Below are 24,101 nucleotides of genomic sequence, written 5' to 3'. Positions count from 1 at the left end.
GAATCAAATTCAGCCACATAGTGATGTAAGCAGATAATAGTCCTTTGACAGATCGTTACTTTGTTACATTGTTTCGTTCCGATCTTTAAAATCCTCAAAGGATCATATCATGAATTACTTCAGCAGGCAGCGATGGTCACAAAAGCTTACAAGTATAATTTTGGCCGTTCGTCCGTGGTCTTTCTCGGCGTCCATAACAAGTACTTTGCTTGGACTTTGCCTCGTGTGGAAAGAAAACAAAAGTATCGACATTATCCAAGCGATCTTTACCATCGCGGCAGTTTTATTTATTCACGGCGCTGGGAATTTGGTGAACACTTACTATGACTTTATCAACGGTTTTGATACAAAGGATTCTGACGATAAAACTCTGGTCGATAAATTGCTTTCACCAAATGATCTTGTCGCTTGTATCACGGAGTTCTATGTAATGGGAATCGTGTGCTTTATTGCCATTTATCTCCGCTCAGATGAAGACACTGTGCCTTTGATTGCACTGTTTCTATGCGGTGTGCTGAGTTCGTTTATTTACACCGGAGGAATCGGCTTAAAATACATGGCACTTGGTGATATCCTGATCTTTCTTACGTTTGGTGCTCTGACTACGGTGTTCGCTTACCTAATTCAAACCGGTGAAATTTCATTCGGAATTATTGCCTATGCATTACCCTTGGCACTGAACACAGAAGCCATTCTACACGGGTAAGTAAATAGTTACAGGTTATTCAGGTCCCATTCAATTCAATTGTACGTTTTAATATACTCAGAACATGACTATTACGTCGTGTACATGACTATATTGTCGCGTTACGCGCGCGAGGCGAACGCGAAACTCATGCACACGAGGTAGACATGTACTTCATCAGAAAACCATCTATTTGCCGTTTGCCACTTATGATGTATATATGGCAAACAGCCGAGCTATCTGTAAGTCATTTAGTGTTAACAACCGGGTTGAAAACGTAAATTAGCCATCGTAAATGGTAAAAAAGCTGACGTTTCGAGCGTTAGCCCTTCGTCAGAGCTGACGAAGGGCTAACGCTCGAAACGTCAGCTTTTTTACCCTTTACGGTGGCTAATTTACGTTTTCAACCCAGTTGTTAACACTAAATTACCTGCTATACTCTCCCACCGACGCAGCACCACAGTTTTTTTAGAAACTTGCCCCTTTATTTATCTGTAAGTCATACCTGACAAAACTATCATTATGCACGACATCGTACATGAACGCAATTCCCTACCTCCCTCACATGATTCCTCATACCAATTGTATCTCCGACATGAGTTGTTCTTAGGCTGAAACTCAATTGTATTTAAAATTGTCATTTCCCTCTCTTCAGGAACAACACACGTGATCTGGAGAGTGATAAATCATCAGGAGCTGTGACATTGGCCATTCTACTTGGCAAGCAGTATGCTTGCGTTCTGTACTGCTTACTTCTGATTGGTCCATATGTTGTACTGTGTATCCTGGCCTTGAATTCTTCTTGGACTCTACTATTCCCTTTCGTAACGGCCCCACTGGCTGTTCATTTCTCGTCTCTATGTCTCCATGGAGATATGATCATGATTCCTCAAAAAACCGCTCAGCTCAATCTCCTGTTTGGCTTACTTTACTTGACTGGGCTGATTATTTCATAATGAATTGAACTGAAGATAATACAATATGTTGAGATGTAACTTGTTGTGCGGTTGAGCATACTAATTCCCTGAAGCTCACTTTCACAAAGCGCAATTAAGATTGCTGCTGAACTTGCCTTTACCCAGCTGATTGCTTCGGACATGCGCTTAAGTGCCCTCTTTGAACGTACAGTGACCACGAGGTTGTTTCAGCCGTATTTTCGAATCCACTCTACGATCGTCTCGAGGACGGGGAAGAAACGTGGCAATCGAGCCTGCTGAGCAAATCTTACCGAGCCCGCCACAATACAGTTCGTCACCTTTCAGTTAGCTTTATTGGGATTTTTTTTCTCGGGCTTTTGATTATGTAAAGGCTGAGACATCTGTAATGAGTTTCTTATCTTGGTGTCATGATACAATTTATCATACAATGCATCGTTGGTTGCCTTTCACAACAACATATAATAGTATAACAATGTCAGGCGTCTGAGTCAGTGGAGTGACGGCAATAGAACTGTGATATTCTTAACCAGAAGTTCTACACCAGTTTGCTCCCTGACAACAACTCGGTTACTTACAACCGCCGACAAATTGTTGACACATTGACCTTTTAAACCCCCTTTCACTTCAAATGATCTCTTTAGCCCTCGTTAAGTCAAACTATACGTCCCTCCCCCCCTCCCCCCCCAAAAAACAAAAAAAAAAGGGAAAAGAAAACAATGTTGTATCGTGATTCCATGAACTTTTAGTTACATACCGGAAACATTGAATAGAGGAGGGTGATTAGGACCGTGGTAGAAACAGGAGTGACCTTCTACACGTAAAATAAGACTCGGCAAACATGATCCATGGTTTAGTGAGAAGATTAAACTGGAGAGAAGAGTTCGTCGCCGACTGGAAAGGAGATGGCGTAGGACTAGATTGCCCGAAGATCGTCTGCGTCTTATTGAACAAAATCGTATTTTCAATGAGCTATTACTCTCTGTCCACTCACAATATTACACCAAACTTATTGATGATAATTGCCTTAATCAGAGGAAAGTGTTTGGCATTGTCGGTAAGTTGTTACATCGGAGTCCTGCACCGCAGTATCCATCTTGCTCTTCCGTGGCGGATCTTGCAAATAGATTCATTGGCTTTTTTGGTGAACATGAACTGGAATCGAACCCTATGCAGGGAACTTACTTATTTAATGAAGCCACAGTAGCAACAACTAGTCTCCATCGTTTGAGCTATCCTTCATATTCGACCTTACTTCAGATTGTGCACCCTTTGGCATCAAAGTCTTGTGAACTTGACCCTGTCCCCTCTAGAATACTCCTTGGTTGTCTTGATCTCCTTTGCCCTGTGATCTGGAAAATTGTTAAGCTGTCTTTGGAGACCTCTGTCATGCCCACTGAACTTAAACAAGCTGTAATTCGTCCTTTGTTGAAAAAGCCGAGTCTTGATTATCAAGAATTTAAGAACTTTCGGCCGATCTCTAACCTCACCTTCTTGTCCAAAGTCATTGAGAAAGTAGTGGCTTTGCAGCTTGTTGACTACATTGACAACAATGGTCTGTGTGAAGTCTTTCAGTCTGCCTACCGTGCTCACCATAGCACCGAAACAGCTCTTCTCAGAGTCTACAATAACATTGCTATGTCCATTGACAATCAAAAATCTGTTGTTTTGGTTCTACTGGACCTGTCTGCTGCTTTTGATACAGTTGATCATTCTCTTCTCCTTGCTAGACTATCTACCCGTTTTGGCATTTGTGACCAGGCACTGGACTGCCGGTTTCGTTCATATCTATCTGATCGCACTCAGTATGTCAGAATCCAAGATGTCTCTTCTGATGTGCATGCCTTACCTTATGGTGTACCTCAGGGTTCCGTTTTGGGCCCTTTGCTGTATTCTTTGTACACTTCCCCTTTAGGTGATATTGCAAGATCTCATGGTCTATCTTATCACTTTTATGCTGATGATACACAGCTATATTTATCTTTTGAAACGTCATTGCCTGAGGATATGTCAACATGTACATCTGCTCTTGAAGATTGTGTTAAAGATATTGACCTTTGGATGTTAAATAACAAGCTGAAGCTAACAAGTGGGAAGACTGAAATTATAGTTTTTTCATCCTCCTATCGCCCACGTCCTGCGTTAACAAACCTGGTGATTGCCTCTGACACTGTTGACTGTTCAACTACTGCTAAAAATATTGGAGTTATTTTTAATAACTCTCTATCGATGTTGCCGCACGTTACTGCTGTTTGCAAGTCTTCGTTTTTTCATTTACGCAATATTTTTAAGATTCGCAAGTTTCTTTCTTACGATACATGTAAAACTCTAATTCATGCCTTTGTTACTGCAAGGATCGACTATTGTAACTCACTGCTCTACGGTCAGCTTAAATGTATCTTGAAACGTTTACAGAGTGTCCTAAATAGTGCTGCTAGGCTTATTCACCTTACTAGTAGATATGAGCATGTTACGCCGTTGCTTATTCAACTTCATTGGCTACCAATTGAACAAAGAATAACTTTTAAAATTGCAGTAATTACATTTAAGGCGCTTCATGGTGCTGCACCTAGCTATATCACTGATCTCATCAAGCCTTATACACCTGGTAGACTTCTTAGATCCTCCAATCAATTTTTACTTTCTACATCTAAATTTAATCTTAAAACTTATGGTGGCCGGTCTTTTACTATTGCCGCACCATTCGAACTTAGATCTTGTAATTCCCTTTCTTCTTTTAAATCTAAGCCCAAGACGTGGCTTTTTAAAATTGGTTATGATGTTGTATAGAATGATGATGTTTTTATAGGATGACAATGTAGTTTTGTAGTTTTGTAAGTTTAGGATTTTGTTCTTATTTTTATTATGTAAAGCGCTTTTGGACCATTGGGAATTTTTATAGAATGACAATGTAGTTTTGTAGGTTTAGGATTTTGTTATTTTTATTATGTAAAGCGCTTTTGGACCATTGGGAATTAGCGCTCTATAAATACTGTATATTATTATTATTATTATTGTATATTATGATGTGTCGACTAAGTCAACGCTGATTGTAGTCTCAAATCTTAGAAATATCGAATGGCGGCACAATGAAATGGTATAAATGGCCAGAAATAAAGATCCACGGAGGAATGAATTAATAAATAACTGAAATTAAGGGAAATTTGCTACTAAAGCTAATAAAATAGCTACGATTCATTTGCTTCCACCAAGTACTTGGGGTACTTTGTACTTTGTTAAAAAACACACCCTAGCGACGCCATTCAGAGCCTATCAGAACCTGTAAGGGTTAAATTAAAAAGACCGGAGACCGTTCAATCTCTTAAGACCTCTTAAGAAAATATTTGTGGACCAAAATAGAAGACGGTTCCTTTTCGGTTGCTGTGGACACAAAGATGGTGAGTCTTGTGAACACGTCATAAGCAAATCATGCGGCATTCCTGATGCATGATTCATTGTTTGCTACAGCTTTCTCTATTCTTCTACATTTTTTTTTTTTTTCTTCAAACGTTGCGAACTATTAACTTGTTTCATGCAGCATTTTCTACTGGGAATTGATGCCAGTGTAACTGCTCTTTTAACCACCGAGTCACACTAAAGAAATTTTTTTTTAGCTTTGTTAAATATGTGATAAACTGGACCAAAGGTAAGGTGGATCAAAACTGATTCAATTTTCTTCTTTTCCTCGAACATCATCCTCGTGTCTTTAATGAGACTGATTAATTTCCATATAAAAATAACCCTTAACCTTGTAAACAGCGATGTAAATTGATGTTATTTTTATCCACTGGATATTAGCATAGGAATTTGCTAGATTATCATTGTCTTGCATATTGATTACATTTTCCACCCACATTTCGCATCAAATCCATAGACTAGAGAGAACTTCACTCTAAACTGCGTCCAAATTTCATTATAGTCACCGAAAAAAAAAATTGTTCCTTTCGACCTTTGCCATTTTCACCGAATTTTCTGACGTTTTATCACGTGACATTTAAGCTGTAAAAAAAAAAATAACAGCTGACTATGTCTTTTAACTCAAACAAACGCAACATATTTATTAAATCATTGGAGCCATGGACCTTCCCAGCGTCGATTTTGTCATTTCTTCTGGGGACAGTTCTGGCCTGGAAACATGACGGCAAGTTTGATGTTGTGAAATGTTTCCTCACAGCTCTTGTTATCCTCCTCACTCACGCGGCAGGGAACTTTGCAAACTCGTATTACGAGGCCGAAGACCGAAGGTTTTTCATTTCGTCTACCACAAGACGAGTCACGCTCGAAATCAGCGCAAAATGGGCGGTATGGAGTTATGTTCTTGCTTCAGCAGCGTTTTGCTGTCTAGCTGTGGTCTCTGAAGCAGAATTCAGGCTGGAATTTGGCCTGTACGCTACTGGTTTTCTCACTTCAATGTTACATGGTGGAGGATTGAAGAACATTGTAGTCGGCGACGTGTTAGCCTGTGGGATATTCGGTCCTCTGTCTCTTGTGTTCAGTTACATTCAACAGGTTGGAACCGTTCACCGGCAATTGTCGTATACTTGGATGGTAACTTACTCTTTGCCTTTTATGCTATTCACAGAAGCTATATTTCACAGGTAGGAAGTTGCCTCTTACTTTTTTTTAACTCATTCGTGACACCTCAAGCGCGAGACATGTTTACTTGTCTCGAATAATTTAACCCTTACCACTCGGGTTGCCTCCCACGAGATCGTCAAGTCGACGAAAGCTAGTCAAGTGTGACCGAGGTTACAGGGCTAAGGACATATTCTCGTTTCTACTATTGGTTCTTAGGCTAGTGATATTCTTTCGTGACTGAGTTACTCAGACATCGCAATTATGAGAAAAAGCTAACTTCGTGTAATGAATCTAATCCTTGCACCTGTTACGCTTGGCTGCACTACGCACTACGCACCTCATTATACCAGCGGAAGTTTGCGTTTATCGTAACAGTGGCTTCAATCAAGCCATTATCAGGCAGAATAATGAATCGAAATTAAATTCCCGCTTCTTAAGTCAAGGGCTGTTAATCTCAAAGTTCGTGGTTGATCTGGATAAAGGAAAAATCCAATACACAATATTTTTAAGAATATAGATTATATATATAGGATATATATAAGATATAGATATAAAGAGTAATTTTGACTTTACGTAAGACAGTGCTCAATGCATAGGAGTAGAGAGATGTATATATTGTGGGAAGAAAAAGACAAATAAACTACCAGTTCATCCTTACAGACCTGTTTCGTGGTTGTCCACTCATCAGGGGACTTAATGAGAATAGATCTTTACCATCGCTACCATGGTAAAGATCTATTCTCATTAAATCCCCTGATGAGTGGGCAACCACGAAACAGGTCTGTAAGGATGAACTAGTAGTTTATTTGTCTTTTTCTTCCCACAATATATAAGATATAGATCTATATAAGAATATAGAATATATATATAGGACCAGCATATAGAGCACCGATTACCAACGTCGAAATGCTGGGTCTTTTTTCGCACAACTGAAAGGTCTCAAAAAAGAGAAAAGTAAGAGAAAGGCAGCAGAACAACCAGCACTTTTACGGACAAATCGACCATTTGCGAAACCTTTCCGTGGACACCGATGACACAGGTTCTACACGCATGCGTACGGCCATATAGTTTGAGCTTTCGTAGTACTATTGATTCATGTTCCCAGAGTCCCTGTTCCTCTGGGTCAGATATTGAGAATAGACGACTTAAGGGTCATAAATTGTTCCTATTAATACAATGTGACGTTTGACGTGTTTTTTCCCCCCTAGTCAAAACACACGTGATCTTAAGACAGACATCAGAGCTGGCTACAGGACACTGGCAGTACTTGTTGGACCACAGCGCGCATGTTATTTTCACACTTTATTTATGTTGTTCCCATATGTAATTGTAGGTTTACAAGCTGCAACTACCTCGCTGTATTTCGGGTTAACTTTGCTTACTCTACCTTTCGCCTTTAATTTAAGTGTAGCGTGTTTTGAAGGGAAACATTTCACTCTACCACAAAAAATTGCCGTCTTGTATGCTTCATTTGGAATTTTGTACGTTTTTAGTATGTACCTATCATAGAAGTACCAAAAAATGTTTGCTAAAAATATCTGTAGAAGCACAAGGGAGAACTTCCTGATTGAAATCTTGAGCTCGTAGTCTCATTATTAATTACCCTTATCTGATTTATCAACCTTGTTTCAACCACTATTTAACAAGCGGCAGCAGGAAACAAGAAATAATGCCCTTCCTTTTATTTGGGCGCGGATGCGATTATATATAATTTCAATTTCGCAGTGATACCATTAAACTGGAAGTTGCAGTCACTTTATTCAGGTGGTGATTATTTCAAAATGAGGACTATTTACAGTTAATTGCCATATTTACAAGTTGTAAGCAGAAGCCCAAACGTACTTCGACCTTGGATAAAGGGGGTAAGTTTCTAAAGAAACTGCGGGGCTGCGTCGGTGGGAGAGTATAACAGGGTAATTTAGTATTATCAACTGTCAGAGCGATAGATCGCTCTGACGAAGGGCTAACGCTCGACGCGTCAGCTTTTAAACTCGTTACAGTGGCCTATTTACGTTATTAACTCAGTTGATAATACTAAATTATCCTGTACTTCGACTTTCTTACGTCGATCGCTTGTACAATAGGAACATCAACGACTCTCGTATTGGTAAGGCAGCCACGTTGTACAAAGCAGCATTAGCACCCTTGATGTTGCGTCGTAACGTCATATATGTGGGTCGTGCCGAGGATATCGTCGAGTGCAGTGTCCTGTTCACTCACCAGACTCACCAAATGGGAGCAAAGGTCTGGTTATTCTGTCACGTAGCAACGACAGCACGTGACTTCCTAACTCCTCTTCCTGGAAATGAAAAAAATATAAAGTCGTTACATCTGTATTACATTCAAGTCATTCAAGACACGAAATTAAACAGTTGATACAAACGTAATCGTCACCTGTAATGTCCATGAAACCAAAGCCGTACAGTTAGAAGCCTCATGAGTTACGTCATCACTACTTCTTGATATCTGTAATGTAACACGACTTAAATCAAGTGAAGGAACTAAATTACTTCATTGGCGAGATTGATGGAGCACAAAATACAAAAGGAAGGAAAAATAGACAGTATCATAATAATAGTGCTGGTGATAGCTTGAATCCGGCAAAGGTTTTTTAGTTTCGTTCCTTAAAGGGACACTACAAAATAAAGCCTTTAGTTGTCACCAACGAGGTCAAGCCGATCATTTCAGTGCGCCTCTACATCGCCATTGCCATTTCTATAGTCAGTGTCCTTGCTATTGTCATTTCCACTTCTGAGCAGTTCTCTATCCCGTGTACAATATGTCTGACAAATCAAATTGAGGATCGGAACAAAGCAGTTGCAAAAAAAAAAAAAAAAAAAAAAAAAAAGACAGAACTACAAAAACAACTTCCAATAGCCAACACTAACCTTGATAAGAACAGCGTCGTCTACTGATAAACAACATTCCGCCACTCGCTGGACCGAGTAATTTGGAAGAAGTCTTCAATTATCCAAACATCCACGAATTAAAAAAAAAAATACTAATTCAATTACAGTACGATTCAAGGTACCGGAGTACACTTATTATACACAAAACTGACCGATACGGCGACAGGAAACGAGTTGTGAATGCTATCTCTATTCTTCGTCACTTTTACTTGCCTGATTTCTAAGCACTGATTGGTAAAATGTAACATTGTTTAAATCACAGACCGTTTTCTGTACAGTGATTGGTTGAATGATCCGGGAAACAGTTATTTCGTGACATTGTGAAAGCAATTGACGAGCTACCGTGGGAAGCACGCAAAGTTACCCTTCGAACTGTTTTTTCTTCATTGCAATCGTACGACTTCCATTGATAAAACACACACTTCCGAAAGAGTCCGGAGTAACTAAAATAATGCGAAAGAAGTACCACTCAAGTAGGCTAAAGAATGTTTAACATATCCTCTAATTGTTTTTAATGGACACAACCTACCTCTTTAGCTGAGACTGCAACTTTTCTATAAACATGTGGTATGGTATTGTAGTCTCTAAAGTGACTGATGATGTAAAACGAAGCTTGTGTTCAGTCAGTCCCAGTTCCTTCATGGCTTGAGCTGGTTCCACTAATCTTACAGACTACAAAGACAGCAAAGAGAGGCAGTTAAAACTGATCACCAAGACTAAAAATAAAACCACTGATACAGCATGTAGGTTATGAATTGCATAGGTTATGAAGTTCGACCGATTTCTTTACTGCACATTTTGCTAAATGTCTTGTATCTGAACAAGCACAACGTTGAACGGCATACAAATCACGTCGAGCTTGCTGGTCAAGGGAAAACATCTCATTAATTTATTCTGTTCCTAAGTTTGAAGAAGAAGAAAAAAGTAAAAGGCTGTGCACGGTTACGGAGTTCTCGACCTGAAGTGTAACACCATTGCTTTAACGATTGCTGACCGTCATAAACGGCGTCCTCTACTAAAAACTACTGCACAGCACAATGAGGAAAAACAACGGAACAACCTACCGTGTCTTTCATAACTAACACTCCTTGGACGGGTAAATGATTATTGTGTGGAGTTAGTTTGGCTCGTTTGGCATCTGGAAAAAAAAAAAGCGGTGTATAATGTGAAGAGGACTTTATGAAATGGAAAGCGACTATATCTAGTATACTTACTCTAGATTTCATTGACATAACCGAAGAGATAAAAGCACAAATATATTTTCGGCAAGTGAAACTGCTAAACACCATTCATGAATGTTCTCTACTCATGAAAAATGGTAATGGCTCCAGGCTAATCATCATAAATTCCACTTAATGTCAAAAATTTATCGTTACATCAGGACTAAATCCTGATTGATGAATCGCTCAATTCTCAGCATTATTCACCCTGAAAATCTACCGCTATTTCCACGACAACTTACATCACGATCGTTCCAGAAAGGCCGGGTCAAACGGTTAACCCAGAAGCCAACTTTCTCTCGTTGTGATTAGGATCTAGAGCACTGCAGCGCCATCTTACCACTATCAATAAAACTGAACGTTTGGAACCAAAAGTGGAATTGTCTTTGTATGCAATTAATTGTTTAGGATTTTAATTTTCTCAATTCTGTCTTCAGCGCATCACTACCCGAATAAAATACGAATAAAATGGCGAGTTAACTTGCTACTGCTTTTGAATTTTCACGCGCACATGAACACGCACGCACGCACGCACGCACCCAAACACACAGACTCACAAAGAAAGAACTAGACACTTTCACAGACAAACTTTATTAAATGAGAAAGAAAGTCAGTGCTTACACTTGAACCCAGACCACTGCCTACTGTCATTCCTACCCACTCCCTCCTTTGTTTAAGTGTCCAATCACTTCGATTAGTCACTTACCTTTCTTCTCTAGTGACATAACTTTTCTCTTTAGCAGAGCTAGTGACATATCAACTGCAATAGTGGGAATGGTCTCCATACACACTGTTTCCCCATTTGCTGGTTTGAAGCATCCAATTCCTATCAAATGAGGTAAAAAATCTCATTTATAATTGAGAAAGCTTGATTCCTAACAGAGGTTCTTCTTGCTTCTCTCCCTCTGGCCTAAGAATATGACTGGCACATTTCGATTGAGGCCAACATGGCATGGCCAAAAACCCACATGAGTGAGGGAATGAGCATGCAATCTAACTATGCTTAAGCCCTTGGAATGATAAGCAGATGTGGTGCTAAATTTGAAAAAAAAAACTTACATTGTATTACATTTTGAAAGCCAAACAGCTGAATTCTAAATGCACACAGTGCAAATTGAAATCAGCTCCGATGTTTCACACTGTAGTCTTTGATTCATCAACACAATACTCATTTCATCATCACTTTTAACTTAATAGTCCATTTCTGCTGAAGTGCTTTTTTTAACTTACCAAATTCTTTCTCGATTTGCTGCTTTAGAAAATCCATTTTGCCTGCTTCTCCATGAACCAAAACAACATTCTTAGGTTCAGCCTGCGCAAAAAAATAGTTATAATGTGAGAAAACTTGGCAGTGTCTCTAAAGGCAAAAAATTATACAAAAGTTTAATTGGGATGCCACTTTCTTTTGTCTACTATATCTACATAAGATAAATAAAACAAGTAAGACGTACTTGGCTGACAAACAATGAAAAAGATCAAGGAAAAATAAAATCACTTCATGTACAGACTGACTGCAGCCAACAGGTAAGGGAACTTGTCTAACTAAATTGACAAGACAAACCTGGCGAATGAGTTGCATGATTCCTTTGGCATCAGCATGTGCACTGAAGGACATGTACTGAACTGAAAGCTTCACATCAATCTACCAAAAATATAACATATTCACATTAAGTACCATTAAAAAGCTTTAGGGGAAAAACTATATTATTTGATGCACTCATATTCAAGGTTAGTCACCTCCTTGAGGCACACCTGAATTTAATTGTTGGAAGTTAAAAACTGCTTGACAAACAAACTGTAATCAATAAATGAATTAAGGGGGCAAATCTCTAAAGAAACTTTGGTTCTGCATTGGTGGGGGGCAAAACAAGATAACATCAACTGTGTTTTGCCATATAGCAACCATGAAGGGTTTTTTTTTAAGCTGATTCTTCAAGTATTAGCCCTTCACTCAAAATAACCAACACACCCCAACTAAAAAGTAAACAAAATCTATGATCATAACATAAAGTAGTCCAGAAGTACATAATAAATGCAGTTTTTTTGTTATCAGAGTCATTTAATCAACATTTTAGAGTCACTCAATATGAATTTCGTGTGTACGTGAGTATGATCACTTACAACACTTTTCTTGTCTAATTCAATTTTCTTCTGTCCTGACAGCACCTTGTGACCAACAGTTCCAGCAACACAGTAACCAGGAATTACAACCTACATCACATCACACAGGAATAACATGACTCAGTAACAACTTCATGCACTGTACTTAATGTATCAGAGTAATACTCTGCAGAAAAGAGAAATAAAAAATGATTTACAACAACCAAATACCATGTTCTTCTCATCTGCTGCCCACTTCTTGAAGATCTGTAATGACAATCCAGCATGAAGCATACCAGGTGTTGCAAACACAACCTTAAGAGAGAAAAGATAGAAAGTTAAACACAATGCAAATCACTATGCATAAATTGATCATGTAATTGAACTGCAATACAAAAAGTTATTTCATTCAAAATAAGGTACAACACAGTAGACAAGCTGCTCATGCAAAACTCCAATGTGCCATTTACTGTTTCACTCCCAAGATCTCTTAAGTAATTCTTCTTACTGCCAGCCATAAATTGCTTATGTTCTAGTTCTGAGAATTTAGTATTTGACCAAATGAAAATCCCCTAGTTGGTATTTGTCTTAATTCTCATCACTTGTCTGCTTGATATTGTAATAATATTTAAATGATATTGTAAGCCAAGGATAAAGTATGTTTTGGTCACTGCTGGGAGTGAAAGGGTTATCAAACAGCTGATGTTCTGGTTATCTTTAAAAGTTTATTGCCTGATTCAAGAGTGCCTTTTTCTTTAGTGCCTACACTAAGTGTTCAAGCAGATCACCACAGCACAGAAAAAAAAGAGTAGTGAGGCAAAGGCAATTGGACAAATTTGTTTGAAAGAGTCAGAATGTGTCTCGCCTGTAATCAAGTTTTTTTAATGCACATTTGAAGATAATTTTCAAATTATTTAAAGGTACATTAATCTCTATAACATGAAATTACTTTTAAGTTTCCAAGAAAACAAATCATGGTTCCTACATGTAAATATCCTTTTCCTTTGATTCCAATGCAAAGGAAAATAATATTTTAATTGAAGTTATTTACCATGGGTCCTGGATTGTCAATATATGACCTGTCAAAAGGCTGAAAGGAAGAAAGGAAAGAAAATGGTCAGACTAAAACTGGCAGCACCAAAACAGGCTGCAGAGAAGGAGATTCTACATCCATCATGAGTAGGTGCTTCAACTTTGCCAACAGCTCAAGAATCTCTATAATTGTAAAAGACAGAAATTATATCTACCTTTTAAACCTGTTTCTAAGAAGAATAAAACCTACAGTGTAACTTCTCCTTGCTCATTATTAAATTTACACTTACCTTGATATGTTTGAAATCGAACATGTTCCTTTGGACAAATGTGTTCTTTATTTTTTGGTTTGTCCAGGTCACAAATAACTTGTAGTAATGGTTTGCCTAAAGAAAGTTAATTTATTGGTCAATGACATTATTACTGGCTGACAATGAGCTATCAAATTACATAACATTTTACAATGCAAGAACACAGATACTATGACTCTGTCACAATTGATAAACTTTATTGACCAATGTCTTTCTGATCCTTTGGAGAGACTGCTCAACATGGAGCTTGATGCTAACTGGTCGCACACCTCTAGAGAAATTACTAATCAAAGATGATCAAGTGTCTAATCACCTAGAATCATCTTTTCAAGATAGAGCCCAAAAGAAATGTTTCTTGTAGTTACTCCACAATTACTCTGATACTGTAGTAAAAGTAAATTCTGTAATTAACAACACACACAACAAAGTAAAGGCTCTAAATATATAGTATGGGCATTTTTCATTGATGGACAGTACCTTTTCAGTGAGTCCTGTTGAAAAGTATATTGGTGCCTTTAAATTCATTCTGTCCCTAAACAGAAGAGCAAGCATTTCACCATTTTACATGATTCAGAGCAGAAAATGTATACCTCATCTGGTGGCTTTACATTAAACAAACAACAACTGAACCATAAAATTGTTTCTGATCAGCCCTGAAAGGAAATTTTACGATGAAATAACGAGTGAAAGGCTCCTTGAAGCAACCTTGTGGTATGATATTAATAACAATTCTATTAAATGGTATCTTCTGCCAATTTTTCAACTAATAATTAGTGTCCAACTTGGAAACTGTTTTTTGTGAGAAAGTACATCACCAATGAGTTTCTTTATAACAATTAGGCTTCCTAACAAAGTTATCAAACAGATCAGAGAACAGAGAGTGTGAGTGTGTGAATTTTTGGTCCATGCAACCCCTAAACCTCATAGTGTGACTGATGTCATACCATGAGGAAAAATAAGCAATGAGGATTAATGATCTTAATTAATGAATAACTTTTTTGACAAGTTTAGGTGAAAAGTACAGCAAAACCCAGTGACCATTCATTTTTTTTGTAAAACATAGGGCACAGACAAATTTGCTACATTGACAAAGAGAGGAACAATAGGAAAATTCACAAGGGCAGACAAAGCAAGTCACAATATGAACTTGGGTGCCCCTATAAAATAAAACATAGTTAATAGTCATTATCCTACCAGTATGTTTCCAATAATATACAAAGTTCTTGAGCTCTCCCCAGAGCAAACACTGGGATCAGCACCTGTTAAGTATATATTAATAACATCAAACTACATCTATACTATAGCAATAGAGTTTATGTTCATGGGCATAAATATGTTTATTTTCTAGTATCCACTCTATCCTTACAATATTCTTAAGGTCTTATTACTACATGTAAAGTTCTATGTTGTATCATATGTAAAAAAAATGTAATAATAGTAATCATTACCACCACTGGCATTATCATTACATCAAAAATTATTACCCGATGTTGTATAGAAATGTTCAAATATCCCACTTATCACCTGAATACAGAGGTAAAAAAATAAATAAAAAAAATAGAGGCCCCTAACCTTTCCACCCTTGTCCATGGATTCATGAACCTTTTTTAAAAAATCTCTCTCCCTGCATCTGTTTATAATGAAAGATTTATATTATGTTATTCCTCAACTTTAACAAAATGATTCAAAAGCAATTATGCAGAAAGTATTCAATCAAATTCTAACCTTTTTGAGTCTCGTATTGTTGTAGCATATGTTGACTCAGTTATGAGTACATCCGGTCTACACTTGTCAATCCAAGCTGCACTAATGTAAACAATATTTTGACGGATTGGATGATTTTAACTCCCTATAATGGTGGTGCATATTTAGAGTAAAGGTTCTAACTAAGGTACACAGAATGGCATTGATATCTAAACTCTGTACTGGAACTTAGGAATTAATTATTTTTCTCCTGCACGGTCAAATATTTTTCTTGTTCTCATTACCTCATAAGACTAGTAACATTGTGATCATGAAGGATTAGAAAAACACAAAAAACCAATAAAACATTCAAATGAACAGACTAACAAGAAAAGCAGTATCTGAACTTTGTTCCTAATCCTTAGAACATGTAAAAAATTTCTCACCCCAAATGTCTGTCAGGAGTCATATTGTAGTCACCCTGTAAGAAGGAGAAAGATAATCAATCAGTTATATGACTTCTCACAGACTCAGACAAGCCAGAAAATAAAGGCAATTTTGCAATATTGCTTGACACATTAAATCTTTGACCATGCCCCTGGCCTATAGGGTAAGTGAGTGATATTATTTGTTTTTGGAGATTCATGTCATACATATTTATTTAAGGCTTACATGTAGCCCACTAGTATGTCAAGAAATGGTGCCAATTTTTTTTTCTGTATTGTCTGAACATAGACCTAATGATGATGATAAGTACAGAGAACTGATGTCTTTCAAAAGAAAACTCAAACTCTTTGTTTTATTTTGGCAAGTTTCTAACATGCTACATGATTGCCATACATCATGTGACATAGTGATATAGCTGCAGGCAGACACCTCATGAAAAGCAACCAATATCCTGGGCCATTAAATGCTAGAAAACAATCACAAACATATTGATAGCACTTACAGTATATACCAGTGATTCAGTCCCAACTTTCATGTGAAACATGGCTGCTCCTAGAACATGACCTGCATAGTATGCCTTGATTTCCAGTTCATCATCAACCTGTTCAACAGAAAAAAACCCACAGCAAATGTAGTTATGCACTATTGACTTACATTTTCATCCTTTCATCCAGAACATCGTGAGCATTTCACAAGTTGATTACATCTTTTGCTACTTCTACCTACACTTGGGAATTTCTTGGCCTATTTTGTACTACATCAAAAGAGATTAAAGCCATTCCAACAAAAAGACAACTATCACTGAATAGGAAAGCAACAAAACTTAGTAAAAATAATCTCCAGAGGTTCTTGTTTTAATCTCTCTTGAACTTATCAGTTACACACATGTCTGACTCATATAAAAAAGTGTAAATCTTGCAGTTAGTGATATCACCAACATATGAATTGTTGAAAAACTAAAAAATGTTTGGGATGGTGTGGGTATAACTGGCTAAAGTGCTATGAACAAAAAAAAACTCTAAATGATTAATTTACCTTTACTGTCTGGTGTAGATTGACAGTTATGACCTTTTTCATGCAATCCTTGATCATCTAAAGAAAAAGAAAAAGTTTATTGTTACATATATGGTGACTAACTTGTGAAAGAATTATACCTCCATTTTATAATAGCAGCTTGTCATTTACAGAGTATGCTTGTCATAGGCATGATTCTTATCCAGAGAAATCCAAGACTTTCTGAAGGGAACCAAATTATATCTGAAGACAGCCATGGATTTCCACAAACAAACCAAAACTTTCTGAAGACATCAAAAAGAAATCCATCCCTTGAACCACCTAGTTTAAATACCAGCAACTGTGCAATGATGCATACTTTCCTTTCTTACACAATCTAAATATATGCAAGACATGATTCCCATTAAATTTCTTTATTGAGACTGCAAATAACTAATGCTTGTTGAGTTTTGAATGGAGAGTGAACAGGGATTTTTAACAGAATGAAGTTATGGAAATTATTTAATAAGGAGCTTAGAGCCTGTCAGTGACAAAAATCACTTTAAAAATAACCTAGTAAATAATTCACATAAAACAAACAAGCAAGAGGAAAAAATAAATTTATGGGTTGAAGTCATCCATTTAAGCACTCACCAGACAAGTACAGCACCTGAAGATCCTTTATACACATGTCTGTGCAATTGTTTTCAGTATTTATGTAATTATACTATGAACAATAAATAATTCCATACAATTTCAAAAGCTGCCCTTAGAACTTGCCTGTGAAGTGAAAAAATTGGTTTCTCCTTTCCTTTCAACTGTAATTTTTCTATAGTCTTCCTGATAATAAATAAAAGTAATATTTCTACTGGTATTTCTAAGTGAGAAAGTGTCTTCAATGAATTTTGAACTATTTAGAGTGCCACGTAAGTTACCAAAGGGAAAGTAAATTAGATCATAACATGTAAACTAAAAACAGCATACTGTAGAAAGATGGAATCAAATAGCTGCTTTGATAACTCTGATCTATATTTCTTGTCAAAGGACCAACAAACTGTGAGAATCACTCTTCTTTATACCCTTTATATTTGGTAAGAGTTCCTAATTGAAAAAGTATTCTGGACAGCAAAAAGGAGACCAGAAACATTACAGCTTTTGAACTCAGTCACTGATTTATATTGATCTATAAAAGTGGGACAAAGATAGAATGTCAGTTAGTTAGAATTTGAATACTTTACTATTATCACAAGGGTTCAATGAAAGATAAAAGCTTACTTTAAGAAAGGTGTTTTGAAACCCATTGAAATTCAGATCTCGATAGCTCTGTTATGTGTTTAACATTGTTTCAGCTTACCAGAAGAATAGGACATATTGCTTTAGTTGGGTGAGTCATGTAAATGGGACCATCATATCCAACCATCTCTGAGAAATATGGTAAAGCACCACAGTGGTCCAAGTGAAAGTGGCTGTTACAATAAAAACAACCACTGGTCATTATGAAGTCATTGCCAAAATGCTGCACAGTACAACACCAGCTTCTGTACCACCTCATGAATATAATCAGCACATGGATGCTATTCTTCTTTTTTTTAAGGTCCTGTAACGCACACGCTGAGATGTTTTTAAACTCTTGCAACTCAGGAAGACAAAGCCCCAATGTACTACTTTGTTACACCCTTTCCACAGGTTCAAAAAGCTCTCACCCACTTATCCAAGACAAACCCTCGATCATTATCCTCATCTTCAAATGCAAGTTTTCTCCCCAGTTGCCTGACAGGCAGAAGACCAAGTGAAGTCTTTCACATTTTACTTGGGCAAAACTTTCCATGCCCTGAAATGTCAACCTTTATAATAACCTTAACACATTAATTCATCAGTAATTTTTGCAAGAGACTTTGGTTTTCTTTAAGCCTCATGGGCTATAGCAAAATTACTGACAGAGGTAAAGAATACCCACTCTACTAACCTGATAATCACACAATCCAAATGTTGTGTTAAGCGCCCAGCTCGAGTGATGTATGAGAAATCTGGGAATCTCCTCTGTGAAAAATTGCAATTTGTTGAAAGTAATAGATTCTATCATATCAAATTGAGTAATGACATAGAGTATTCAAATACGAACACCTTGAGAAGGTTTGGCAGGTCAAAGAAAGGAAACAACAATTGAATCAACTTTCCTTTACTCATTGAACATTACATTGAACTGAAAACCGCACACACACCTCATCATTATAACCCATGTGCATTCCACAGTCAAGCATGATATTCTTCCCACCAATAGTAACAAGGATACAGCTACGTCCAACATCTTCAAAATAAACAATAACATAGCTCAATTATCAAACAATATAGATGGTCTATGCACTAGTGTTTACCACAAACCTACAGACTCACATAGTTACTTACTGTATTCATCTTCACATCCATCACACATCTAGACTTCCATACCTTTTTCACAGTTCCTCACTTCAGGCTTTGTTGTTTTTGTGGTGACAACTCTGGTTTTTCCAAAAAAATCAGTGGCAATGAGCCAGTTTTTTGATAAATGTGGCTATCCTGTTTCTGTTGTTCAAGTAGGCTACCAATGTGCCTGCCAACAAATTGAGTGGCAGGCACAGAAAGAAAATACTGATTGCACTCCATTCACTATTATATCTCACCCTCGCAACCACACAGTTAAATCTATTATTCTTAAAAACTTTAAATTACTTCAAAATGATTTAGAGACTGGTACTATATTTTCACAACCTCCACTAAGTTCATTCAAACTTTACAAAAACATAGGCAACTTTCTGGTCAGAAGTTCATTTCAAACCAATGACCAACCTGGAATTTTCAGATGCGCTCACTCATGATGCAAAACTTATCCTTTCATTCACATTGTAGAGAAAATGTTGAGAACTAAGAGACCTATTAAGATCACTAATCACTTCACATGCACCTCCATCAGTGTCATTGATGGCATAACTTGCTCTTATTATAAGAAGTAATACATTGATGTAACAGGAAGACAACTAAGTGACCAATTCTGAGAACACCTTTGTGATATACAAAGAAATGACAAGGACACATCCAAACCAGTAGCTAGACACTTTAATCTCCCTAATCATTCTAAGCAGCATATAGCAGTTTGTGGCCTAATAACAACTAACAACACATGGCATTACATTAAATTCATGAATATTGATTTATTTTTTATATCTAAAAATATTTAACATTGAACAAAAGAAAGAAAATGTCATAAAGTAAATTCACAAGTAGATATTTGGGATTATTTTTTAGGATAATAGCAATATATATTTCAGCACATGGGTTTTTTCATTATTAAGTAACTACAGTAACTCAAAAAAAACCTATGGTAAAGTGCTACATACCTTGCCCAGCTCCTGGATAGATGATTCCCACAAATTGCAATACCAATAGAAAAACAGTTAGTTACAGTTAAAACACAGCTAGACAGTCTTCTAAAAAAGAAGGGAAGGATACTATATAAAATATGCCCGGTGCACAGCCCTTTATGACATCCCTGAACATACTAATCAAGTAGAGGCAATTGTTTATTTTTTGCCTTAGATCCCCACAAGGAAGACAGAGAAATGTAAGTAGAATTTTGGACAGCCACAAGCTTTTATCAAGGCACCTCAAAGGAACACAGTCATCTAATCAGGGGGACATGACACTTTTCTGTGCTGAGAAGTCTCAGCTTTAACACCATTCAAGGGATACTTTAACTACTGAAATGTGATTGACTCCCTAAAGTGTTGTTAAGATCAATAAGTGTATACTGATTACGTTGATGACAGCCTCAGTACCAGAAAATGGGTCTTGTCTAACCTGGTGCTACGGCCATGCAACAATTTGCATGAGATGCCTACATTGAAACTCAGTCTAATACAACTTCAAATCAGGTCCACTGATAGTTTGTAAAGGTAGAGAGAATCTTCTCATTAGAGAGGAATTGTGTATGTCATAACAGTGTTTTAAATGAAACCAGTATACTCTATTTTAAGACTGCAGATAGCACAGACATTGATAAATAAAAATGTACTGAACTTTGCAGAATTTAAGGCAAAATAGCTCTGATGCATGATAATGTTATTTACTGAAATTCACCCCAAGCCTTGTTTGTACTAAAATATTCCATAGTATTTGTTGCTTTCTTGTTGTTTTCATGGTATTCTTTTGATTTAAGTGTTTAAGTAATACTCTCTGATTAAAATCCAACAGTCACTGCCTTGAACATGAGGCTTAAGAGTAAATGTAAACATGCATTAAAGGCCTATTGCCATACAGCCCCATTCTCCATTATGCATACAATTCTTGGAAAAAAAGACAATGGCGAAAATAGTCTGAAATAATTGACTGCCTTTGGGATTACAGCTTTGTCTTACAAAAGTATAGGGTTAGAGAGAAATCTTACCAATCCTTCAAAACAAAGGATAGTAAAGGTTTATGTCGAACTTTTTTCTTTACATCATCTTACTCCTTGAAATAAAAACTTCTGTAGATTCCAAGCCAGAATGATATAAACATATTTTTATAGCCAGTTATTTTGTCACAAGTGTTAACCCAATTCAACCCCTATTCCAAGGCAAAGGAACACTTGCCCTGATCGCGTGGGGCCTTCTGAAAGGAGGTACCACTGAGCGAAAAATCTTCACACGAAAGAAATATCAAAAACCTCACTATACATACCTAACGGAACTACTTTAATCTCTGGCATTCTTTTAAATTAGGATTCAAAACTCCATGGTGTCACATCTCATCGTGTGAGCTCAGCCGTCAGCTCAGTCGTCCAGCAATGTGGTCAGGGTTCTCCCCCCTTGATATATGCGCAGTACAGGGGTAAGCTTGTTTTATAGAGATGAAACCGCAGATATTTAAAATGGCTTATACGCGTCGAAACGGCCTCAGCCGGCGGTATGAAAATAGCTCATGAATAATTTGCGTAGTAACGACAAAGAAGAGATTACCCTACTCAAAGGTCTATAACTTTAATTATTATGACTGAGAGAAAGTTTGAACTCGCCATCGTTCTTGATGCCTTCAAAAAAACACTTCAAGAAGACGGAAGCCTTGTCATGGACGAATACATACGAGGATATGGAGAACTTTGTATATTTTTCGATATGCTTGGGACTGTGTTTGGATTCATTACATCGGATGTGAGAGAAAAAATGGGCATTCTTCAAGATTATCGAAAGTCAAAACACGGAGAGAAGTATGTGTTCATTCAAGCAATGCTTGATTTTGAAATCGAAAATGATTTGACACGGAAAACAACGCACCCTCTGTCAGGATCAAGAACTCTTCTAAGATTGCACCGGGCTCTTGCTTTCACTATGCTCTTCATGAGTAAATTAAGCCAATCAACAGACGACGATTCCTCTTATTACATGGCTAAAGATGCTTACAATGAATCTTTGGCTAACTTCCATCCGTGGATAATTCGAAAGGCGGCATTATGGGCTATGTACACATTGCCGAAAGTCGGAGATTTCATCAAGAAAATTGCACAACCAAACATGGATAAGGGCAAAACCAAGCAGTTATTGAAAGAAGTTTCAGATGCAATGAAACAAGTTTACGATTTTACAGAGGAACTTTACACCAAGCATAATCTGCATGACCTTCCTTAATGGAGAGCAACCAGATTAAAATGTTGCTATAATGGGATTTTTGATATTACTTGTGGTTATTCTCCCTAAAAGTAGCATGTATCTAGTAAATATTTTATGAAAAAACTAATTATCATTTTTTTGGCTCAGATTGCATGTTTTGAAAGAAATTGATTAGTGAATGTTTATCACCTAAAGTATCCAAATGCTCCATGGCACTGTTAACATGCTGAAGGCATCCATATAGAATTTAAGAACCACAAGTTAGAACAGATTAGAACACTAGAAAAAGCCACTGAGACTTGAATGAGAATACATCTAGCCACCTTTAAGCTTTCCTTTTGCTATTGGCTGTTTTTCAGGACTTATTGGCAAGAAAAGGTGTTCATCAATATTCACAAAGGATTTTGTTTGCATCAAACAAAGTCAAGTGTTCAATTTATTATTTTCAAAATAGAATTCTCCCGTTATCTCCTTGCCAAAATTAATGCATTGTGTTTTCTCCCCCATAAAAGGTCAATTAAAAATATTTGCCTTCAAATTGGATGCCTAAGTTTTGTTTCCTTGTAAGGCCCTTCTTCTTTGCATTTTGTTCTGCACTTGCCACCAACACTCAATGAAAGTTTATAATTATGTTTTTGTATGTGCGTAACAGGACAAGTTTTATTTGACAAACTGTTCTGTGATTGTTCAGGTTCAAGAAGTCCATCAGTGTCTGTGGTGGTACCCCTCACTCTTGTCTTTGCTTTAGCTGTCTTTATTCTTGTTTAGTGGTTCGAAGACCCTAAAGCTTGGCAGGCCAGCAACAAGCATGTATTACTGTGACTGCTTTGGTTGCACTAATTGGTTTAGATATGGATCTGTTTGGTTAAGGAGATTATATTACTTTCCAAAGCTACTCCCACAGCTTATTAGTTGATAAAATCTAAATAAATCTTGAATTGTACTCAACATTCTAACAAAAACTGCTGTGTAATAAGGGTATATTTGAAATATAAGATACTAATTATAATAATATTTTTTTTAGAGCTTTCTGTTCAAATTAGAATTATCAGTATGACAAGTTTCCCTCTTTATGTAGAATTTATAGCCATAAAGTCATTGTGCTGGGCTTTTCATTTTCAAGTTTTGTGCACCCTATACATACTAGATAACTGTGAAGACAAATTTATCTTATTTCTTCTTAGTACAGTGATAAAACTCTAAAACTAACTCCTTGCCAGCGAAAGATGAGGAGCATTGGCTAAACCCATTTTATATGTCTTGAGTGGAAAAGTGGTTTGTATATATAATTTCCTGTTCTAAATTTGGAAGAATTTTTTAAAGGATTTAGTTACATAGTACTGGTAACTTCAGGAGTAATTCATTACTTTGAGAGGAGAATTACACTTCCTCATGAATTTGTTTTGGAAAAGGGCCTTAAGGATTTCTCGATTTCTCCTTGGATTTTTTTTTAATAGTCTGGTTTTCCTCCTAGTTTTTTTGTATTTTATAGTTGGCTTTCAATTGAGCTTTCAAGAAAGTGTCGCTGGGAGTATTTAGTAATTCTAACAAAGAAATAGAAGTATGAAATTTTTTAACCTTACTATT

General features: G+C 36.9%; 4 protein-coding genes across 5 annotated transcripts; 3 read left to right on the top strand and 1 right to left on the bottom strand.

The window, feature by feature from the left end:
* LOC113674579 (ubiA prenyltransferase domain-containing protein 1) lies at positions 1 to 1,680 on the top strand. The gene is made up of 2 exons (XM_027191061.2): positions 1 to 702; positions 1,341 to 1,680. Exons 1-2 carry the CDS (start codon positions 110 to 112, stop codon positions 1,639 to 1,641), a joined length of 894 nt encoding a protein of 297 aa, XP_027046862.2. The 5' UTR covers positions 1 to 109; the 3' UTR covers positions 1,642 to 1,680.
* A 3,791-nt stretch (positions 1,681 to 5,471) lies between these two features.
* LOC113674554 (ubiA prenyltransferase domain-containing protein 1) lies at positions 5,472 to 7,957 on the top strand. The gene is made up of 2 exons (XM_027191030.2): positions 5,472 to 6,218; positions 7,407 to 7,957. The coding sequence occupies exons 1-2, from the start codon at positions 5,647 to 5,649 to the stop codon at positions 7,705 to 7,707; spliced, it is 873 nt and encodes a 290-aa protein (XP_027046831.1). The 5' UTR covers positions 5,472 to 5,646; the 3' UTR covers positions 7,708 to 7,957.
* On the bottom strand, positions 7,486 to 21,711 carry LOC113674553 (integrator complex subunit 11). Of its 2 annotated transcripts, none has more exons than XM_027191029.2 (25): positions 21,589 to 21,711; positions 20,268 to 20,279; positions 19,116 to 19,201; positions 18,860 to 18,933; positions 18,248 to 18,359; positions 17,674 to 17,733; positions 16,936 to 16,992; positions 16,403 to 16,501; positions 15,900 to 15,934; positions 15,496 to 15,576; positions 15,343 to 15,400; positions 14,965 to 15,029; positions 14,248 to 14,302; positions 13,750 to 13,845; positions 13,479 to 13,517; positions 12,659 to 12,742; positions 12,449 to 12,538; positions 11,889 to 11,969; positions 11,558 to 11,639; positions 11,034 to 11,153; positions 10,172 to 10,245; positions 9,637 to 9,779; positions 9,087 to 9,159; positions 8,593 to 8,664; positions 7,486 to 8,497 (listed from the first exon to the last, which is right to left on the bottom strand). In XM_027191029.2, exons 1-25 carry the CDS (start codon positions 21,614 to 21,616, stop codon positions 8,411 to 8,413), a joined length of 1,863 nt encoding a protein of 620 aa, XP_027046830.2. In that variant the 5' UTR covers positions 21,617 to 21,711; the 3' UTR covers positions 7,486 to 8,410. The 2 variants fall into 2 exon arrangements, with proteins under 2 accessions (XP_027046830.2, XP_089036318.1); XM_089180192.1 differs by having other exon boundaries at positions 19,342 to 20,279; positions 21,589 to 21,682.
* LOC113674557 (ceramide-1-phosphate transfer protein) lies at positions 21,459 to 24,096 on the top strand. Its single transcript, XM_089180193.1, has one exon. The coding sequence runs from the start codon at positions 21,897 to 21,899 to the stop codon at positions 22,530 to 22,532; it is 636 nt and encodes a 211-aa protein (XP_089036319.1). The 5' UTR covers positions 21,459 to 21,896; the 3' UTR covers positions 22,533 to 24,096.
* The last annotated feature ends 5 nt before the right edge of the window (positions 24,097 to 24,101 follow it).

Source organism: Pocillopora damicornis, chromosome 8 (genome assembly GCF_964200805.1).
Source record: "Pocillopora damicornis chromosome 8, jaPocDami1.2, whole genome shotgun sequence".
NCBI classification, from domain to species: Eukaryota; Metazoa; Cnidaria; class Anthozoa; order Scleractinia; family Pocilloporidae; genus Pocillopora; species Pocillopora damicornis.
This window is presented reverse-complemented; position numbering and strand designations above follow the sequence as displayed.

Excerpts from the sequence above, each read along its gene's own strand:
- LOC113674553 (XM_027191029.2), bottom strand. The coding sequence starts at position 21,616 with ATGCCAGAGATTAAAGTAGTTCCGTTAG. Across the intron at positions 17,734-18,247 it reads CAATATGTCCTATTCTTCTG|GAAGACTATAGAAAAATTAC; the intron begins GTAAGCTGAAAC and ends ATTTATTATCAG. Across the intron at positions 13,518-13,749 it reads TCGATTTCAAACATATCAAG|CCTTTTGACAGGTCATATAT; the intron begins GTAAGTGTAAAT and ends TCTTCCTTTCAG.
- LOC113674557 (XM_089180193.1), top strand. The coding sequence starts at position 21,897 with ATGACTGAGAGAAAGTTTGAACTCGCCATCGTTCTTGATGCCTTCAAA.
- LOC113674554 (XM_027191030.2), top strand. The coding sequence starts at position 5,647 with ATGTCTTTTAACTCAAACAAACGCAACATATTTATTAAATCATTGGAG. Across the intron at positions 6,219-7,406 it reads ACAGAAGCTATATTTCACAG|TCAAAACACACGTGATCTTA; the intron begins GTAGGAAGTTGC and ends TTTCCCCCCTAG.
- LOC113674579 (XM_027191061.2), top strand. The coding sequence starts at position 110 with ATGAATTACTTCAGCAGGCAGCGATGGTCACAAAAGCTTACAAGTATA. Across the intron at positions 703-1,340 it reads ACAGAAGCCATTCTACACGG|GAACAACACACGTGATCTGG; the intron begins GTAAGTAAATAG and ends CCCTCTCTTCAG.